This window comes from Cladophialophora immunda (genome assembly GCF_000835495.1).
Source record: "Cladophialophora immunda strain CBS 83496 unplaced genomic scaffold supercont1.6, whole genome shotgun sequence".
In the NCBI taxonomy this organism is placed as follows: domain Eukaryota; kingdom Fungi; phylum Ascomycota; class Eurotiomycetes; order Chaetothyriales; family Herpotrichiellaceae; genus Cladophialophora; species Cladophialophora immunda.
Window position 1 is genome coordinate 275896 of NW_015622546.1, and position 18732 is coordinate 294627.

At 53.0% G+C, this 18732-nt stretch overlaps 5 protein-coding genes across 5 annotated transcripts; 2 read left to right on the forward strand and 3 right to left on the reverse strand.

Moving 5' to 3' along the window:
• Positions 1–5888: 5888 nt before the first annotated feature.
• On the forward strand, positions 5889–8907 carry PV07_09766 (uncharacterized protein). The gene is made up of 3 exons (XM_016397052.1): positions 5889–5956; positions 6009–6220; positions 6292–8907. The coding sequence occupies exons 1-3, from the start codon at positions 5933–5935 to the stop codon at positions 8741–8743; spliced, it is 2688 nt and encodes an 895-aa protein (XP_016244243.1). The 5' UTR covers positions 5889–5932; the 3' UTR covers positions 8744–8907.
• PV07_09767 (uncharacterized protein) lies at positions 7666–12442 on the reverse strand. The gene is made up of 3 exons (XM_016397053.1): positions 11816–12442; positions 10920–11762; positions 7666–10854 (listed from the first exon to the last, which is right to left on the reverse strand). Exons 1-3 carry the CDS (start codon positions 12229–12231, stop codon positions 9609–9611), a joined length of 2505 nt encoding a protein of 834 aa, XP_016244244.1. The 5' UTR covers positions 12232–12442; the 3' UTR covers positions 7666–9608.
• Positions 12443–12467: 25 nt separating this feature from the next.
• On the reverse strand, positions 12468–14363 carry PV07_09768 (uncharacterized protein). The gene is made up of 2 exons (XM_016397054.1): positions 14074–14363; positions 12468–14024 (listed from the first exon to the last, which is right to left on the reverse strand). The coding sequence occupies exons 1-2, from the start codon at positions 14251–14253 to the stop codon at positions 12669–12671; spliced, it is 1536 nt and encodes a 511-aa protein (XP_016244245.1). The 5' UTR covers positions 14254–14363; the 3' UTR covers positions 12468–12668.
• Positions 14364–14450: 87 nt separating this feature from the next.
• On the forward strand, positions 14451–16108 carry PV07_09769 (uncharacterized protein). Its single transcript, XM_016397055.1, has one exon. The coding sequence runs from the start codon at positions 14541–14543 to the stop codon at positions 15858–15860; it is 1320 nt and encodes a 439-aa protein (XP_016244246.1). The 5' UTR covers positions 14451–14540; the 3' UTR covers positions 15861–16108.
• PV07_09770 (uncharacterized protein) lies at positions 16077–18236 on the reverse strand. Its single transcript, XM_016397056.1, has 4 exons — positions 17997–18236; positions 17698–17833; positions 17457–17643; positions 16077–17400 (listed from the first exon to the last, which is right to left on the reverse strand). The coding sequence occupies exons 1-4, from the start codon at positions 18022–18024 to the stop codon at positions 16525–16527; spliced, it is 1227 nt and encodes a 408-aa protein (XP_016244247.1). The 5' UTR covers positions 18025–18236; the 3' UTR covers positions 16077–16524.
• Positions 18237–18732: the final 496 nt, after the last annotated feature.

Sequence of the window (18732 nt, forward strand, 5' to 3'; positions counted from 1 at the left end):
ACAGCGAACTTTCCTTGGAGGGTGATAACATGCTGCATCCTGAGGGAGTCGTGTCGGTGTCGCTCATGCTCAAGAACACTGGAAGCTTTGCCGGCCATGAGACGGTGCAGCTCTATGTGTCCGCCCTTAACAGTTCTGTGTTTCGGCCGCTCCTGGAGCTGCAGGGCTTTCAGAAAATTCGGGACGTGCAGCCGGGAGAAAGCCGTGAGGTGACATTTAAGATCGACAAGTACGCGGTGTCATGTTATGACGAGAGCCAGCACAAATGGATGGCAGAAGCTGGGAAATACCGCGTGTCTGTGGGGGCTTCTGTGGAGGACTTGAGGCTCGCCACTTTCATCCAGGTGCCTGCCACCTTCCACTGGTCAGGAGTATAGTGGTAGTTTCTCGATAATTGAAGGACATGAGGAAGCATATCTGAGGTCTGGTGTTGGCGAATGAGGAGCTGTTCGTCGGTGTTCGGCAGATGTGGAAGGTGCCATGGACTCGCGCATGCAGTTGCCGTTTCGCAGTAGGCTTGGCATAGCTTGGCAAGGGAGCTTATCGACGCTTGTCGCTTCGTCCCTTTGGGGAAATCTCCCTGCCATTGTCATGTCACTGCTCACACTCCATTGGTCTTCATACGCCTGGTCACTACGCTTCAATGTCCACGTGCGCTGCATTCTGCCTCTGGGCTCTTCATCTCGTCTCAATGGATGCTGCTAGCTAACTTGCTTCTGCCAGAACGCGCGGCGTTGTCCCATTGTTGCGCTTTGGCCAGTCGATTTGGGACAACTTCAACTTCCATCCTACTCCAAGTCCCATGTACCATTGCATTTCTTTCCTCTTTTCGTCAATATGGGAGACACGTGTGAGAGTTCTGCATCTTGGTTTGCTCCTAGAGCCTTGGAGCGTGCTTTGAAACTACGCTTGTCGCCCAGTCAGGCAGAACATAAAGCATGGAATGTGCCCCCCAGAAGTAAATAGCATGCGATTCTTTCCTCTTTCCAGTGCCTTTCCCTGTGCTCATATTCACCAATCAGAATGCTCTCGAAGCACTTCCTGCCGGTCATCGCGGTGGCGCAGCTTTGCCATGTTGTAGCCGGGAAGGGAAAATCATTGGTAGCACCCGCCGGCGCTGAAGTTCTTACTGTTGCTGTTATTGGCGACTATGGGTGGACTGGTTGGGTGCCGAGTCCAGATCACTTTTGTCTCGAAGTGTTGCCTCTCTTGCAAAGTGCAAATATCACCGTCCCCAATGAGGTGATCAATGACTGCGATCCGGGCGACAAGTCATATATCACCAATGCCACAGCCTTGCAGCTCGATACCTCGGCATATGTAGGCCAAGTGTGTGCGGTCAAGAACTGCAGTGCATTCATCTCAGTCGGCGACAACTTCTACGACAGTGGCGTCGACTTTTCCACTGCTGGCATTCTTCGCTTTCAGGCTGCCTGGGTCGACATGTACAGCCAGGGCGTCTTCGACCAAAAGCCGTGGTATCAATGCTTGGGCAACCACGATATTGTGCCAGGACAGCCTGGAGTTGACTTCCAAACTAAGGTTGCGCCTTTATACGACGACCGATGGTACTTTGGTACCGAAGGTCTGCCTTACTACACGTATGACCTGATTGGCGCTGACTGGTCTGCTACATTCGTTGTCGTCGACTCAGACTGTTTTCTGTCCAGTTACCAGAAGAACACATCAGTGTACCGCAACCCTTACACTACTGGGTGCCACAAAACTACTCAAGTCCAGGTTGACTTTCTCAGTACCTCGTTCTCTCAGTCCAACGCCACTTGGAAATTCCTTCAGCTACATCACCCGTATGCCTCTGCCGCAACCAACGAAACCGACTTGGCTCCCCTGATTGAGGTTGTCATGAAACACAACGGTATTGTGCTCAATGGTCACGATCATTGCTTGGGCCACTTCTACCTCAATGACACCAACTTCGTTCTATCTGGTGCCGCAGGATACCCGCAAGCAGGTGACTGCAACAACGGCACAGCACCAGGACCCTATGCTTTATATCTTGCAGCGAACAACTTAACAGGTACGTCCATCCACTCTCCGTCGCCTTGCTCTCTCGAGCCGTCCTTCCCTTCCCACGACCCCGCCCACAGAAAGTCTATGTAAAGAATCCGCAAGGAACTATTTCATGAAATCGATTGAACATTGTGCTAAGATGGGGCTTTATCTAGCTGCCAATGGCTTCGTCACTCTCGATATATCTAGCAGCTACGTGGGCGTTGAATACTACGCGCGTGATATGGCATTCGAGAATGGCGATCTATATCCAGTTAATTGCGATCTCAGTCCTAGCTATTCGTTCAATATCACCCAAAAGGCAACCTAAGACGACGCATGCTCGATGCCAATACGTAGCGAAGGAGCGGGATAGAGACCATCTAGTCCATGAGAACCGACAGTAGATGACTAGATAGCATATTAGACCCCACTAGGACCCCTGCTTTAGAGTATATGCTTTGTTGTATGGGCCAACGACTCCACGCAAAATGAAAACAAACAACGAAGACGCAACGCGACATTGGAGGACATAGTAGGAGAACCAGAGTCGACCGGGACATGTTGATCCTGTGCCAGAGCCTATTTATGGCGATGCTCGCACCCGAGGCACCGTGCCAGTCCGTGGGGTTTAACCACGTCGTCGGCCTCGCGGAAAGTTAATCTGCTTCCAGTGATGGAATCACGGATTACGTTATTGTGAACTATCGCCTCTGCTGTTGCAAATCTTGACACTGTCTATAACCCGCAGTATTGCAGCCAAGAAATGGTGAACGTTGTGTTTCTTCCGGTCGCCTGACGACGGCCTCCTATTTTTAGATCGGGTGGTCGCATCTAGTTCCTCTTCCATTCTGCGACAAGGCCAATTTCCCCCTCCTGGGTGTCCCCGGACGGGAGAACTCACACGTCCAAACCCCAGGTTTACAGCAGGGGTCGGGGTCGGGCTGGGAAGTCGAGCTGGCTAACAGAATGCATTGCAATGTTCTACATGATGTGCTGCCACTGTATGTGACATATGGTACCACATCCACAATCAACACTGCCTCCCAAGTCTCGAACTCGTCACCCCAGCTCTGTTCAAACAAGATAATAAATGCCCTATCAGGAGAATCGATTATAAATCAGCCAGAGAGCCGCATCCTCAAACCATCCCCAGCAGTGTCCCTGCAGCCCAGTGTCCCTTCGCTGAACGAGCCGTTCATGGGTTGACGCCCGCGATCGGGCCGCTGAAGCCCGAGACGTTGAAGCCAAGGTCGACGTAGTAGAAGACGCTGAACTCGACGTTGACGTGCTCGATGAGGCCCTTGTCGTTGATGTCGAAAATGTTCATGCCCTGCACGGCCTGAGGGGGCTGAGGGGCATTGAAGTTGCCCGGGTTGGCGAACTTCCAGTACCAGAGGATCTGGCTGCAGTTGAAAGGGACGACCTGGAGATCGGTGATTCCAGTGATGGCCGGCTGGCTCAGGACCACGCTGATGTATTCCTCCTTGGTCGGGAAGGTGAGGTCACCGGGCTAATTGCGTCTTCGAGTCAGTCTCTGGCAATCCACCGTATCTAGAAGGAAAAACGCTCCCTACCTTGAGGCCGAGGAACCCGTTGATCGAGTCAGACTGCTCGGTGAAGTCGGACGCGAGGATCTTCTGAGCTGTCGCGTTGGCTTGCGCGACTTGGCTCGGGTCGGCGTGCGCCAGGAAGAAGGCGTAGTCGTGCACGATCTGTGTCGCCTGGTCTTGGGTGACGCACTTCCCGTTGCTGCCCCCGTTTCCGCCATTTCCATAGCCGCCAGACCAGTCTGAGGAGGGTGCAGCCGCGGCGGCGCAGGCAAAGGCGAGGGAGGAGACAATGCTGAGGGTCTTCATGATGGCGGTATTGGCGGAGCGATCTGAGCCGAATAGAAGCTGAGAAAAGTAACGAACGACGAAATGAAATTATAGACCGAAATGTAAACGAACGAAGTGGTTGTGGTTGACGACTGGTTGGCACTGAGGACGGAGAGCTGGTACCAGTAGCCTTTATATATGTCGCTCTGGATGTTCCATCATGGTCGTTATTGGCAGGCCAACAAGGGATGGAAGGATCCAAGATCCTCTGATTATTGATGATGTCGTCCCTGAGTGCTTGACCGGCACCACGGTAGACAGCCGGTGAGAAGACTGCAGCATGTAAAATTGCACGTTCCTTTGACCTCATGTTGTGCTTCGAACTCTGAAGCTGCAGTTCCCGTAATTCTATGGTACGTTTCCACCTCCCCTCGATGTCATTGGTGTCCGGTCAGCGCTACCGCAGCCTTGTGTTAATTATGGGATTTTCTTGAGAGGGACCGTTTCCGCGGTATTTCCCCGAGTTTTCATGACACAAGAGTGAGGAGGGTGTGGAGCAGGATCGGCATCCCCCTGTGTCCCTGTCAGAAGTATCTCGATTTCTCCTGGCTGAGTTGAGTTGAGAGCTGGTGGCCCAGGAGGGGTTTCCACTGCTGTGCCCACGGTGCAACACATAGTCGCACAAATCCAAGCACGAAGACATTGGAGCAGCAGGATCGAGTCTGTGGGATCGGGTCAGTAAGCCTGTACTCAATGCAGTAGAATCTGTCCTGCAAAGGCATATACTTTGGCCAGATCACCGTGGTAGCCCACCTTATTCCCTCTCAGCCATGGATGACCGTGTTTCCGATTCCTTGTCTGGAGTAAATTTGATCGGCCCTGTAGGCGCCTAAAACCACTTCTTCAAGTTGATTGGTGTCTTTATTTTGGAAACCTGGATGTCTTTTGGGGTGACGATGTCATGGGGTATGGCTGTATACCTTGGGGCTTGTACTATAATTCCGAGCCATAGCCTCTGGGTAGTCTTCTGTAAGTTGACTGCCGAGTTTCGTTTTCAATGGACACACTCTGCGCACCCACGCACCTCAGGCACGACTCCTTCTGATTGGATTAGTGAGCTGGCCGGCTCGGCAGACTATCCAGGATGCTCACCATTCCCGATAGGATCCATCCCGCTTACGAACAATCAAATGGTGCTCCACTAGGACCTTGATGCGCTCCCGAGACCTGAAATCAACCAATTAAGGGAGTGGCTTTTTTGGGATTTGAATACGAATACTCCGAACACGACGGCCATGCCAACACCTTGGTTCTGGCACAGTGGACATGCGCTAGGGGAAATCGAAGTGCTGGTTGGGCGGGAATAGACCTGTGCGAAGGACATCGACGCGCAATTCTCCAGGTTCAAGGGTCGAGTTTCCTGATCCGCGACGCTTGCCGAGCTTTTTGAAGAAACCGCAAAGGGAGGGTAGAGGAGATCGAGCATGGGGAATGCACGGAGCAATTTGCGGCAAGACCATCAGATACCAGAACAGCTCCCCGTTTCGATGTCGAACCACGCAAGTCCGTATGCGAGTAGGGAGCAAGGAGGACGTGCTCGGTGATGTGGCGGACCAGGCGAATTCGATACTCCTTCCCGGAACTATCAGCCTTCTCCCGAAGCAGGGGAGCGAGCCACTCTCCTGATTCTGACAAGTACCAAATAGATATTCCTTCATACTCGTAGGTCAATGGGCCCTCATTCAAAACGAGTATTCTACTTACTGTCAGAAACAATGATGCCTACCCTTTGTCTTCACTATTAGTTGTGTTTGGACTTAGTAGCCGTTTTCTCGTAGTTGAGCACCCTTCACCTACAATGACCGTCGAATCCATTCGATATTGGATTTTACCTTTGATCTTCTACTACAGTTGGAAGAGCTATAGTAGGGCGGCATTGAAATATGTCCTAAAACGAACCGAGACGCAGGCTGTTTTAACGCTGCTTGGCACGAACCTCCCTGCCTCCGCACCAGAAAATTTCCCCACATCATGCGTCGAACGGCTGGATGCATGCCGCTTGACACTTTTGGTTATATAGGTTTCTTGTCCATCTCGAGACCATGGGCAAGCGAGGCGGCAAGAAGGTAAGCTCTTTCTCTCGTCACACGGCTCGAGGCGTATTAACCTCTCATATAGGGTGGCCGCGGCCGCGGTGGTGGTGGTGGGGGTGGAGGACCACGGCCTCGACCCGACAATCGCGGCAGCAAGCAGGACATTAGTCGATACAACGACAAATTTGAGCACTACTACAACCAGCTCGGTATAGTCTCAGACGAGGAGAGAGATGATTTCTGGAAAGCCATGCGAAGGGATCTGCCCAACAGCTTCAGGTTTACCGGATCTAGAGCGTACGTCCTCTTCTTTGTGCAATTTGTCGACCCATACTCTCTGCCTACACAGGTACTGACTTAGACTGCAGACATGCCTTGGCAGTCCAACAGCGACTGCGGGACTACTACATCCCCGAGATCACCTCAATCACCTACGAAGGTCAATATGTCGACGCTCCCCGTCCCGTGGAATGGTACCCCGACCAGTTGGCCTGGTTCATGACTACTCCGAAGAATGTTATTCGTCGGTTCAAACCATTTGCCTCGTTTCAACGATTCCTTGTGGCAGAGGCTGATGTGGGAAATATCACACGGCAAGAGGTGGTCAGCATGATACCGCCATTGGTCATGGACCTCAAACCAGGCATGACGGTGTTGGACCTATGCGCTGCGCCAGGCAGCAAATCCGGGCAGCTCATCGAGATGATCCATGCTGGGGAGGAGGAAAGATGTCGACAGGTAGCTGCGAATATTGCCAATGGTCTCGACAGACCAGAGGGCGCAGATTATCAGGATGATGGCCGCGCGACTGGGCTACTGGTTGCTAATGACGTCGACTACAGAAGAGCTCACATGTTGGTCCATCAGATGAAAAGACTAAGCTCACCCAACATTATCGTCACGAATCACGATGCGACCATCTTCCCGTCCATCAAGATTTCCTCACTGCCAACACCCGAAGGGAAGCCTGTACACAATCGTTATCTCAAGTTCGACCGGATTCTGGCGGACGTTCCCTGCTCTGGGGACGGCACAGTGAGGAAGAACATGGAGATATGGAAGAACTGGACACCAAGCAACGGCCTGGGTCTCCATGCCACGCAAGTGCGAATTCTGATCCGAGCCCTGCAGATGCTCAAGGTTGGAGGTCGGGTTGTTTACTCGACATGCAGCATGAACCCGATCGAAGATGAAGCCGTCCTCGCAGAAGCAATTAATCGATGCGGGGGCCCGCAGCTTGTGCAAATCCTCGAAACAAAGGATCTGCTTCCTGGGCTCAAACGCTCGCCCGGGCTCAAGCGATGGAACGTCATGGACAAGTCTGGTCGGATCTGGCAGGACTACGAATCCGTCCTCAATCATCGAGCAGAGTCTGGCACTGAGGGACTAGAAAGATTATGCGAGAGCATGTTTCCTCCCAAAGAAGATCTATCTCTTGACCGAGCCATGCGTGTGTACCCCCATTTGCAAGACACCGGGGGATTTTTTATTGCGATCCTGGAGAAGAAGTCGGAGATTAAGGCCAAACCGGAGGAGAAACCTGCCAGCACCGTACAATCGCTCTCAAAGGTGGAAGCTGCCGGTTCCCCAGGGACAATTGCTAAATCCGAGCCATCAACAAATGGGGCAGTGGAGGAAGTCCACGCCATGGCCAATGGCGACTCCGGATCCCTGACGAAACGAAAACGCGAGGACAGTGAAGACGAGGACTCTACGCCAATCAAGCGGGTTAAAAGCCAAGAGAAACTCGACGATACCGCCACTACTTCGACTATTCAACAAGGTCAGCCACCAGCAAACCATGCACCGCAGCCACAACCTCATCGCCATCAACCGCAACAACACCAACAACAACCCCCGAAAAAGAAAAATCGGGATCAACCTTTCGAAGAACCATTTAAATATCTTTCTCCGTCCCTCCCCGAACTCAAACAAATCCGCAGCTTCTACAACCTCTCCTCCCAATTCCCCGATGACCGGTACATGGTCCGAAACCCAGATGGCACTCCGACGAAAAACATCTACTACACCAACGAACTCGCCAAGGAAATTCTCCAAGAAAATGAAGGGAAGGGGATCAAATTCGTACACGCCGGTGTCAAGATGTTTGTGAAGCAGGACGCGCCCAGTCCGGAAGTGTGTCCATGGAGGATCCAAACGGACGGGCTGAGGATGCTGGAAACGTGGGTCGGGCCCGAGAGGAAAGTCAAGTTGAGAAAGAAAGAGACGCTGCGGCGGCTGTTGATTGAGATGTTCCCTAGGTTCCATGGCGAGGACGGGGCCAAGTTGGGTGAGGTGGGAGCACAAGTGAGAGAGATGGGGATGGGATGCTGTGTGCTTATTGTGGAGCCGAGCGAGACCAACGCCGACCGCGCGACCGGTCCGAATGGCGGCGGGGAGGAAGGCGAAGGGTTGGAGGAGAGGATGGTGTTCCCCCTGTGGAAATCGATCCACTCGCTCAACCTGATGTTGCCCAAGGAGGAGAGAAAGGCGATGCTGCTGCGGCTGTTCAACGACGACTCGCCGCTGGTGAATCGGAGCAAAGGCTGGACGGAGGCGCAGAAGCAGGAGCAGGCCAATGGGTCTGGCGACAAGGATGGCGAGCAAAAGGACCAAGGCCGAGGCGGAGAGGGGGAAAGAATGGACTTGGTCGACAAGGAGTTCAGGAGGAACAGCTCTTCTCCGGAACTCGAGCCCGTGCCGACCGAGCGTGTCGGTGAGGGTGAAGCTGCGCCTGAGCTGGAAATGCAGGACGGGGCTCACGATGGCGACGACGATGAGGAAGACGGCGGAGTGGCCATCTCCTCGAATGAAGCGTGAGTGGAACCAAAGTCAAGGCTTTATACAAGGGAGTGGGCTATCTGGCTCCACGGGGATATATAGAAGCCAAATCACACGTACAGATTCTCCAGCGCTGAATTCGTTCCAGGCAAAATCCGCACCACCATCTGTCCACATGTATATGTATATTTTCAATATCCAGCGTTGGACGAAGGGGTTATCGAAGACTTCTTTTCGCCTCGCTACCTCGCTGCACCGCGTCGGAGCTAATGCAATGGAATCCCCTGCGCACACCTGCACGAGCCTCGTAGCAGTTCGTGGCATGGCACCACGGCTGCACAATGCCGGGCGCGACGAGCCAGGACGAGTCAACAGACAACAGGGGATATACACTCTCTGCTCCTCCCCAGCAGAAAATCCACTTGCCCGACCAACCCCCCGGGGTATGCACCTCGCTCGCCCGGACGAGATGCTGCGAAACCGCAAGGTAGGAGTGGGGAGGTTGGTTGAGGCTATATAAGGCTGGTACCCTAATGGAGCCTCAAAGCCGCAGCACAGCCAGAAGACCTTCGCTCGCCGTGTTTCTCCTATTCACCAACAAGGCATGTCAGAGACGGACGGGGGTGCAGTCTTCTGCCACATCGCATGTTGGATTTGCTTCAGACATCCTCGCTCGCGGGAAGTATAGCTGGCAAAGGAACGAGCAGTCATGATCCTTCATGATCGGTGACTCGCCTTCTTTGCCGCATAAGGCTGCACATGGCGAGATGTTTCAGCGTCTTTGCCTTGCTTGGTCTTTGTGACGGAACCATTTCACGGCGCAGTGTTGTTCAAGCGCAAAAGGGGCCCGGGGCCAACCTGACACACCCGAACAAGGCCAGCTCGTTCTCCTTGTACGAACCACTCAAACGCCTCCGTCGGAGAGCTGTACGGTGCCTATGGGGACGGAGGGCAAAGAAAGTTCCGTCAGGTCATGGTTGACCGGCCGTTTCTCATCCAACGGCTCCGGGGGCGCGTCGCGGGTCTCGTTGACCACTCGGAGGGATAGTCTGGGTGGTTTTGGGTCGTCCTTCTCCCGGTCAAGCTCAGACTCCCGGGCCGTCGACATGGCGAGCTCCTTTTCTCGCAATCGGATGACGCTCTCGACCAAGGGCGCCAGGCCTCCCTTGCCGCGCTTCTCGTTGTAAATGCGGTTGTAGAACTTGGTGCCGCTGAAAAGAGAGAGCTCCGCCGCAGTGGCTCCGTTGTAGTCCCTCACGGTCGGGTCGGCGCCGGCGTCTAGGAGGATGTCGACGATTTCCGGCCGCTTGCGCCACACGGCAGCATGCAGCGCTGTGCCGCCATACCTGCCGGCACGTTCATCAAGGTCGGCCCCCGCATCGGCCAGGCTCCTCACGGTCTCCGTCAGGCCGTACGACGCCGCGTAGTAGAGTGGCCGAGCGTTCTCCAGGTCTGTGTCGGGGTGGACGTAGCCATGCCACGAGTCAAAGAGGACAACCTGGAGCCAGAACAGGAACTTGGGGTTCGAGCGCGGGGTCATGAGCCTTCGAATGAGAGGAACTAGCTCGGTCTCCGCGCCCGACATCTGGACATGGAACGGCCAGTTTTGCGCCGCATATCGGAGAAGAGGGAACTCGGAGAGCGTCCACATGAAATCTGTCTTGAAGAGCGGACCAGCCGAAAAGTCCTCAAGGAGCATGTAACGGATACAGGCCTCGGCCATGATACGGTGCGATGCCCGTGTGGGAATGAAGAACTGGGAAGAAGGGTCGAGTCGTCCGGTGAGGAACTCTCGAACCGAATGATGGGCCAGGCGAGCGGTTTGTGAAACCGGATTGAAGGTGATTAAGCTGCGGCAGATCTCGAGGACGTCACTGGGATCATTGAGCTTCGAGTCAGGGTCTAGTTCGTCAAAGTCCGGCTCAAGGACCACGGCCTCAGCAAGTTCGGGCAGGGTCAGTGGAGTAGAAGCATGAGCAAGCCACAGCAGTGCCCGTGTAGCAAAGGGGATATCTTCCCGAGCGATGCTGTCGATGATGCGCAAATACGAAGCCTCAATGCTCAGAGGGAGCTGATTGAGCGCCCGTTTCAGAGCAGCATCGGTCCTCAACCTAGACATTTCGTCCAGTTGGCATTGTACCCAGCGAAACCTTTCAAAAAAGTTAGCAATGTAGGTGTTGGCTAAGTTAAGCTGTAGTTCACATCAATGACTTACATCCCGTTCGAGTCTGTTCGCAGTGTCATTTCCACGAAAGCCTTCATATTCTCGCTCATCCGCCGAAGTCGTGGGTCACTGCTGATCCTCATCTTAATGTACACGCTGATATCCTGTTCACTCGCTTGTTCTGGAACAGGAATGTCTGGGAATCCGAGGAGATATCGACGCAAATCCACTTGCAGTCGACTGCTGATAAAAACGCGCAGCGGGAATTTCCCAGATCGCACAATCGAGGTCAGAAAGTCACCTACTACGGAGTAATCGGGAGACTCATCCAGACCGTCAATGACAACTGTTGCCGAATCGGTGCTTTCCAGCAGCTGTTGCAAGAAGGACTTCAACTCGCCCAGACTTGGCTGGCTGGGGCTGCCGAGACGCCTCGAAGCTCGCCTGTAGGCGTCAACGATATCGGTGGGTAGTCGTGGGAGTTCTGAACAGAATTGCTTGACAATGGCGCCAAAGAAGGTCTGCGGTGTCAGGCTTTCCATTGTGCTGGCATCATAGTAGAAATAGGCCAACAAAGAGTTGGCTGGTTTTGTCTCCAAGAGATGATGGATGAGGTAGGATGTGGCTATGGTCTTCCCTGAGCCCGCGTGGCCATGCATCCAGAGCAGAGAAGATCTGGCTTTAGACCAGTCGAGGAATGTAGGGTCGTCGAGGAGCCAGTTGCATGTACCGTTACAATAAAGTTGATATGCTCGCTGGAACTGGGCCTCATAATGATGCTCGCACAGCCAGTGCAAGATTTCCCTTCGTTCCTGCTCTGCATTGTTGTACGTGATCTCGGTCAAGGTATCTGAGACGGTTTCCAGTGTGGCACTTTGGCTCATCAGTGCCTCCCTGTGCTTGCCTTTGAGTAACGTTTCCTGTGCGGTGAGTATACTTGAACTTACACTGAAAGGGAATTCAACGACAAGGACAGCGAGTTTTTGTGCCTCTCAACGGCTGTGATGAGTTCGTCGGTCTCGTTCTTGCGGAGTGGCCATAGAAGGCGATTGATTGCGCGTTTACCGGGAGATTTGCTCAAACCAGGGGAGAATTTACGCAACTTCGTGGACACACTTTCCAGCACAAGTTTGCAGTTCTTCAACGGCGACTCCAGCTGGTACCCGGGCAAGTTCATCTGCGCTGCCAGGCCTTGGACACCCAGTAAGATGCCGTTCAGGCTGGTGACTTCAGACACGAGTCGCCGTGCTTCGTCCGGGGCCTCAGCCACCGCACAACCATAGCAGTAGCATTGGCTGATGACGGCACCGGTCAGGGAAAGAAGACCAGCAACCCCGGTGACGATGGAAAACGGGTCAGTCATTGTGTTGAAGATGATACAATCCAGATGATGGATACGATGACTCGGGGATCATAGGATTATGAATGCCCTGTTTCACAGAGGCTCTTCATATTGGCTCTGGGGGTACGCCTGACAACAGCAAAGACTTTGATGGACATATGAACGCCTACAGAGTCTCTCAGAGAGAATGGATCGGGATTTAGGATGTTTTGACATGGAAATTCGGGTTACAAGATACAGTAGGAGGAATGGGGGAGGGAGGATTGAGAACGAGTTGGACTCAGCCTCACTAACTAAGCTAGGGAGGCCAAGAGAGGCTGAGGGGCGCCACCTGCACAGCCACCTTTTTGGGGGAATAGATGAGATATAACAATAATATAGATACACAGTGACACAACCTCATGAGCTGGTTCACAGCCTTGTCTGTCTGCAGTATTGTTGAACTGCAGGCCGTTCCGTCAAGACGCCGCTACATGCGCCTGACTGTCCTTGTTCAAAGCGCTGGGTAATTCGCCCGGCGCCAACTGCCATGCCATATCAATGGCTCCACGAGGATTTCCCTTGTTGTACAGAAACAGTCCTTGTAGGGCCGCCATGCTCGTCCGACTGCTTCTTGCAGGCCCAGGAGGCAAGACTCCAATTTCGCAGAGTTTCTCAAAGAACTCCTGTCTAAACTTTCCCTCTGGATCGGCATCGCTGTAGAAGCGCGCCCAGAGTTGTTCGATCTGGTAGGCTGTGGCTTCACCAAGTCGCACTGTCATATCAACTCGTCCAGGCCGTACGAGCGCTTCGTCCAGGCGATCGACGTGGTTAGTTGTCAAGAAAATAATGCGCTCTTCGGCGCTACCCACGCCATCCAAGGCGTTCAATAGGCCCGAGAATGTTACATTGGCCCCTTGATATCCATCGGCTTCGATTTGACGGCGGTTGGCAAATGCCGCGTCCACATCCTCCAAAAGGACCAGTGTGCGTTGGGGAATAACCGTCAAGAGGTGATTAAGTCGGTCATCTGTCAGACCACGCTCGCTGAGATTGAGCATTGCGATATCATAATTTAAGTGACCCGCAAGGGCTTGAATAAACGAGGATTTGCCCGTTCCAGGTGGACCATAGAGAAGATAGCCTCTCCGGTAAGGGATTCCGCGTTCGTAGTACCATTTGGCCGAAGAGAGGAAGTCTTGGACATCTGCAACGATGCGTTCTTTGACACCCTTGTCGAGAATAACGGACTCGAGAGGCCGCTTGCTGCGAGGGTGGCCGAACTTATCCCACTTTGTGCCCCATGCGGTGTATATGACAGTTTTGCCTTCGACCGATTGAGTGGCGATATCGTGAGCCTCTTTGAACAGCGACTCAAACACATGCCGCTGCGAATAGAGCGTGGTCAGGGTGACTGTTTCCCACGGCTTTCCATCCATGGAGAACTGCTTTGACTCTCTTTGGCGGTTGACCATTATCCACGCATTCCTGTAGCGAATTATATGCCTACCCGGACCCGGGATCAAGACAAAATTTGTGTGAATGGCCCCATTAGGCAGTTCTCTTTTCTCCGTCTCGATGGCCAGATGGCGCATGCCTGGTGTGAGTCGTTGAAGCAGGGTCTCCAAGGGCCCTGCCTTTGCCTGCGACAATGCCCTGTTCGCCAATCGACCTCGCTCATGTAGCGTCATCCAGTAGAGAAACCAAGGGTAGGAGTCGTCCCGGACACTGATCTCGACATCGACGAGAAGACGGCGTCGCATGAGAGCAGCTCCATGTCGAAGACCTCTTCGACCGAAGGCGAAGATTGTACCGAGACCAGCAAGACCGAAGCCCTGCGGATTGTTAGACACGTCCTTGATGAGGGCATGAATCACTCCTTACCGCCGTGAAGAAGGGGTTGTTGATCAATTGCGCGATCAGCCCGCCATCTGTAGAATTGCTTGCAGTTGCGAATTGACGCACGAGATCGGCTTTCTGGGAGGCCGCATCGGTCAAGGCCGGAGGTGTGGGAGACGTATTTGTGTTTGAAGCGACCTTGACCAGTCCATTGTCGCTCTGCATTCCCTCCTCTTCAACACAAGCAGTGAGGACACACAGGATCTAAGGTTCGCGAGGAAGAAATGGATGCGTTCATTGCTTGCGGCACAATAATTGATCGGAATGAGATTTTGGCCGGTTCCGACACGCAGCTGCGGACAATTCGGACTTAAGCCAATGATTTGTTGCCTCCCTGCATTGATGATCCATTAGACTCCAACCACCAATATACAAGAAGACGAGCTGCTACCTCCAGGCAGCAAGAAGCCATGCTTAGGTGGCCTCGCTTGATATAATCCCCCCCTCGCTCCATGCGCACCTTCTTCCGGCTGTTTTTCAGCAAGCGCACACCCTTCAAAGCCCATACTGCTACACATCCACCTCCCTGGCGCACCATGACGTCCTCCTCCACTGCCGCCCTGCTGTACGCTGCTACTATTGCCATTCCCTCGACCGCATCCCCCAAACCTGAAGACGAGATTACAAAGACCAAAGCATGGCACGTCAAGAGCGGCGGCTTTGAAAACCCTTGGCCGTCATGGCAGATGCACTCTCTACCAACCTTGCTCTGGGGTCTTATTCATAGGCGATTGACTGGCAAGGCGAACAAACCCAACACGACCCCTCCTACCGTCCCCGTTCACCCCCCGACCTTCCTTCCTTCGCGCACGGCAAACGTCCCAGGCTCTCTTAGAGCAACATGGCTCGGGCATGCCTGCTTCTATGTCGAATTCCCCTCCGGCCTGCGCGTCTTATTTGACCCGGTCTTTACAGATCGTTGTTCGCCCTTTTCCTGGCTCGGCCCTAAGAGGTACACGGAGATGCCTTGCCAAATAAAAGATATCCCCATCATTGACGCTGTGGTAATCTCCCACAACCACTACGATCATCTGTCGCATCCTACAATTCTGGAGATTGCGAAACACAACCCAGAATGCCATTTCTTTGTGCCTCTAGGCAACAAGAAATGGTTCTCGGCAAGCGGGATCGAGAAGTGTACTGAATTGGACTGGTGGGACGAAGTGGATTTCACATTGACATCCTCATCCTCAACTTCTACAGAGACGAAGCGCGCAAGCGTATCTTCCACCGACGAACCCAACCCACCTGCCTCCTCAGACACAATAACAGCTCGCATCTCCTGCCTCCCATGCCAACACATTTCCTCACGCTCCATTCACGACCGCGCTGCCACTCTGTGGGCTTCGTGGTCAGTCTCGTCAGGCTCTAAATCGGTATATTTCGGTGGTGATACCGGCTATCGCACGGTGCCCAAGTCCTCCGAAGGGAAAGACGACTGGTCAGAAGAATATTCAAAACTACCTCATTGCCCGGCGTTCGCAGACATAGGTCGGTTACGAGGACCGTTTGACCTGGGATTAATTCCCATTGGGGCTTATATGCCGCGGTGGATCATGAGTCCCATGCACGCAAATCCCCGTGATGCGGTGGAAATATTTCGAGATGTAAAGTGCAAGAAGGCGCTGGGTATACACTGGGGCACATGGGTCCTGACCGAGGAGGATGTCCTGGAGCCACCTAGGCTGTTGAAGGAAGCATTGAAACACCATAAAATGGAAGAGACGGGATTGTTTGATGTATGCGACATTGGTGAGAGCAGGGAATTTTGAAAATTTTAGTTGGGAGATGCGTGGCTGCTGGGTATGGAAGATTTCCAAGTCAAATATAGTGGCATAGTATTTATTGGTATTTCCCGCGATGCCTCGATGGTCTGTACTGGGATTGGGATGGCTGGCGAGGACAATATGGCCGCTACGGAGGACATTGTACAAATACACGGGTTCTGTTGGGTTGTTTCAGCAACGAAAGGAACTTCACCTCTCCACGTGGCATCTCTCACGCTTAGATCTATACCTATTCTTTTTCTGTTACTAAGCTAGACATCACCGCACCGACTAATGGTACAGGATACCGTTTTCTGCTGACTCTCCCGGAAAACCTCGAAGGATCGGACGGACAAAGTAAAGCTCAACACCAGCCTGCGCCACAGCAATCCCAGCAGTATCTTGTGTAGCTGGTACATAAGAAATTCTTCCCGATAACCTTGATGATACAGTGTCGTCGGGCTGGTAATAGTGACAGTCCCATTTCTGTTTCCTCTTCTTTCCTCTGCAAATTTCTCGCTTCGTCCATCCATGGTTCTGTGCAAACAGAAGCACATTCCTCCGTTCGATTTCCTCAATAGTAGGTTTTGGCCAGCAGACTCGTGCCGTCGAACCGCGGGGTCAGAGCGAGGACACCTTGACAGGGCACTCCTGATTCGAGAAGCTTTGTTCACTTCCCCCGCCCCTTGGTACTCTTCTTTGCTCTTGCGCCCTTCCCCTTGCCTTTCGCCGCCTTTGACTTCTTTTCTTCTGCGTAATCTTCGGCTTCAGCTTCAGCTTCATCGATGTAGTCTTCATCCATGTCGGCACTTGCAGTCGCTGTGGTGGTTTGAGCAGCATTCAAATCATCTTGGCGGAGAGCCCCTATGTATCCTTCTGGGACCGCTCCAGAAGAGTTCCCTGCATGGGGCTCATTTTCCGTTTCGTCAGCTGCCTCGGGTCCAGCATGGGCATTGATTGGAGCATTGTCTGCATCTTCATCTATGACCTGAGGCTCTTCCTGCTTGGCAGATTTTGCTCTGCGACCAGTTTTGGTACGTTCACGATTGGCGGCGACTTGGCGATTTGGGGCGGCAGGCTCGACATCTTCCTCGTCTTCATGATCGTTCCGAGAGGCTCCCTTCTTCTTTCGGCGTCTATCTTGCTTGACCGGCTCCACGGGTTCTTCTTCTGCTAGTTCGGTTGTGACCTTCCTGGCGGGGCGTGATCTCTTCTTGGGTTTCTCAGGGACTTCTTCTTCACTATCTTCCTCTCTCACGACTTTGCGTTTTCTCCCTCCAGCCTTCTTTGGTGGAGCGGACTCGCCAGACTGGGCATCTTCGTCCTCGTCTTTGACCTTGCGGCGCGAGGCTTTCTTTTTGGCTGCCGGCGGTGCCGGCATATCTTCGTCCTCGGACTCCACCTTGGCTTTCTTACCTCTCTTCGCTTTGGGTTTGGACGGGGTCTGCTCGTTCTCTGCAATAGCGTCCGCGTCTTCTTCAGCTTCCTTCTTTTTGGGGGTGCGTCTGTTGATGCCCTTCATCCCTGGACGGTTGAATTCGGGTTCCTAGGTCAATCTGTCAGTCCAAGCCCTACGCACATCTATCAAATACGGGAGCTTACACCCTTCCAGTCCTCATCGGCAACATGGCCGTGAGCCAGCGCATATTTGATCTTTTCACGCGATTCGTCATTGATCTCGTCATAGCCATCAATGATACGATCCAAGTCGGCATCGAGATCATCCAGGTCCTCAAGCGGGCCTATCTGGTCTTGGAGCTTTCCGATTTGAGCAGGCGTGACACATCCCCTGGGGTTAGGCACTCAGTTACAGCCGACTGTGGTCTTCGCAGAAAGAGCTTACCAATGCTTCCACATCCACGATGTGTGTTCATGGATTGTCACGAGCGTCCCCATCCTGAATTCGCCCTTTTCAATTTTGATTCCCGCTTTCTTGCATGCTGAGTTCTGACAACCTGCTCGGCCCGTTTTTGCTAGTTCTGCATTGACGACATTAGCCTGGAGACGCGAGTTTTCGGGAAGCTGAGGAAGAGCGGAAAGTTGCGTGAGGCGGTGACTCCCAAACGAAAGGGCAGCTTTGACAACACAACTCCATGCTAGTTCGATATTCCCTAAAGCTGTAAGGACGCATTTAAGACTAACCGAAGCGATACGTTGGCTCTGATGCCATGTTGAAATTGGGGGATTGACGAGACTGTGGAACGAAGGTAGCCTAAGAAGGGAGAGGTAGTGTAGATGAAGTGGGAAAAGAAGCTGTTCAAGCTGCGAAGCTGGAGATCACGCAGCTAGTCAGAGAGCTAGCAGGGACAAGATGGATAGATAAACGAAGTTGATTCCATCTGACGATGATAGAAGTTGTCCAAGTGGCAAGCAGAAGGCAATGGCACAAACAGCGAACTTCTTGCCTGGCAACTGAGAAACCACAAACAGAAATGACACGCTGTCTGACAGATGCCATGGCGTTAGAAGACCACCACCTTCCTACTGGCGCGGTGTGCCTCGCTTGTGTCAGACGAGCGGTATTGCACAACAAGAGCGCGACGCGTAAAATGCCTTGCCATTTCACTGCGGCCTCACTTCTCTCGCTTCCCTTTGATATTACCCTCTTGTCAAGTCAACTCGAGTCACTTCAATCCAAAGACAGGCCAAGCAACCGCCATATCTTAGAAACAGTAACGGATTGATACGTGAGGAGATCCCAAACAGTCTTCGTGTCTTTTGCGTTATAATTCTGCTAATGCTCTGTGAATCTTGCCAACTTATTTGAAACTGCCCGCTCATGTTCAGAAGAAGATGACGATGAGAAATGACTAGTTGTCCCTGAGGCGGCACCTCACACCAAGTCCCCCCTGCTTATTATGCCGATAATGCTGTCTAG

Coding starts and splice junctions, on each gene's coding strand:
- PV07_09766 (XM_016397052.1), top strand. CDS start 5,933: ATGGGCAAGCGAGGCGGCAAGAAG. Junction 5,957..6,008: donor GCAAGCGAGGCGGCAAGAAG/GTAAGCTCTTTC, acceptor CCTCTCATATAG/GGTGGCCGCGGCCGCGGTGG. Junction 6,221..6,291: donor AGGTTTACCGGATCTAGAGC/GTACGTCCTCTT, acceptor CTTAGACTGCAG/ACATGCCTTGGCAGTCCAAC.
- PV07_09767 (XM_016397053.1), bottom strand. CDS start 12,231: ATGACTGACCCGTTTTCCATCGTCACCGGGGTTGCTGGTCTTCTTTCC. Junction 11,763..11,815: donor TCGTTGAATTCCCTTTCAGT/GTAAGTTCAAGT, acceptor AGGCAAGCACAG/GGAGGCACTGATGAGCCAAA. Junction 10,855..10,919: donor CGAACAGACTCGAACGGGAT/GTAAGTCATTGA, acceptor CTTTTTTGAAAG/GTTTCGCTGGGTACAATGCC.
- PV07_09768 (XM_016397054.1), bottom strand. CDS start 14,253: ATGCAGAGCGACAATGGACTGGTCAAGGTCGCTTCAAACACAAATACG. Junction 14,025..14,073: donor ACAACCCCTTCTTCACGGCG/GTAAGGAGTGAT, acceptor AACAATCCGCAG/GGCTTCGGTCTTGCTGGTCT.
- PV07_09769 (XM_016397055.1), top strand. CDS start 14,541: ATGCGCACCTTCTTCCGGCTGTTTTTCAGCAAGCGCACACCCTTCAAA.
- PV07_09770 (XM_016397056.1), bottom strand. CDS start 18,024: ATGGCATCAGAGCCAACGTATCGCTTCG. Junction 17,644..17,697: donor TCGTGGATGTGGAAGCATTG/GTAAGCTCTTTC, acceptor GCCTAACCCCAG/GGGATGTGTCACGCCTGCTC. Junction 17,401..17,456: donor CCGATGAGGACTGGAAGGGT/GTAAGCTCCCGT, acceptor AGATTGACCTAG/GAACCCGAATTCAACCGTCC.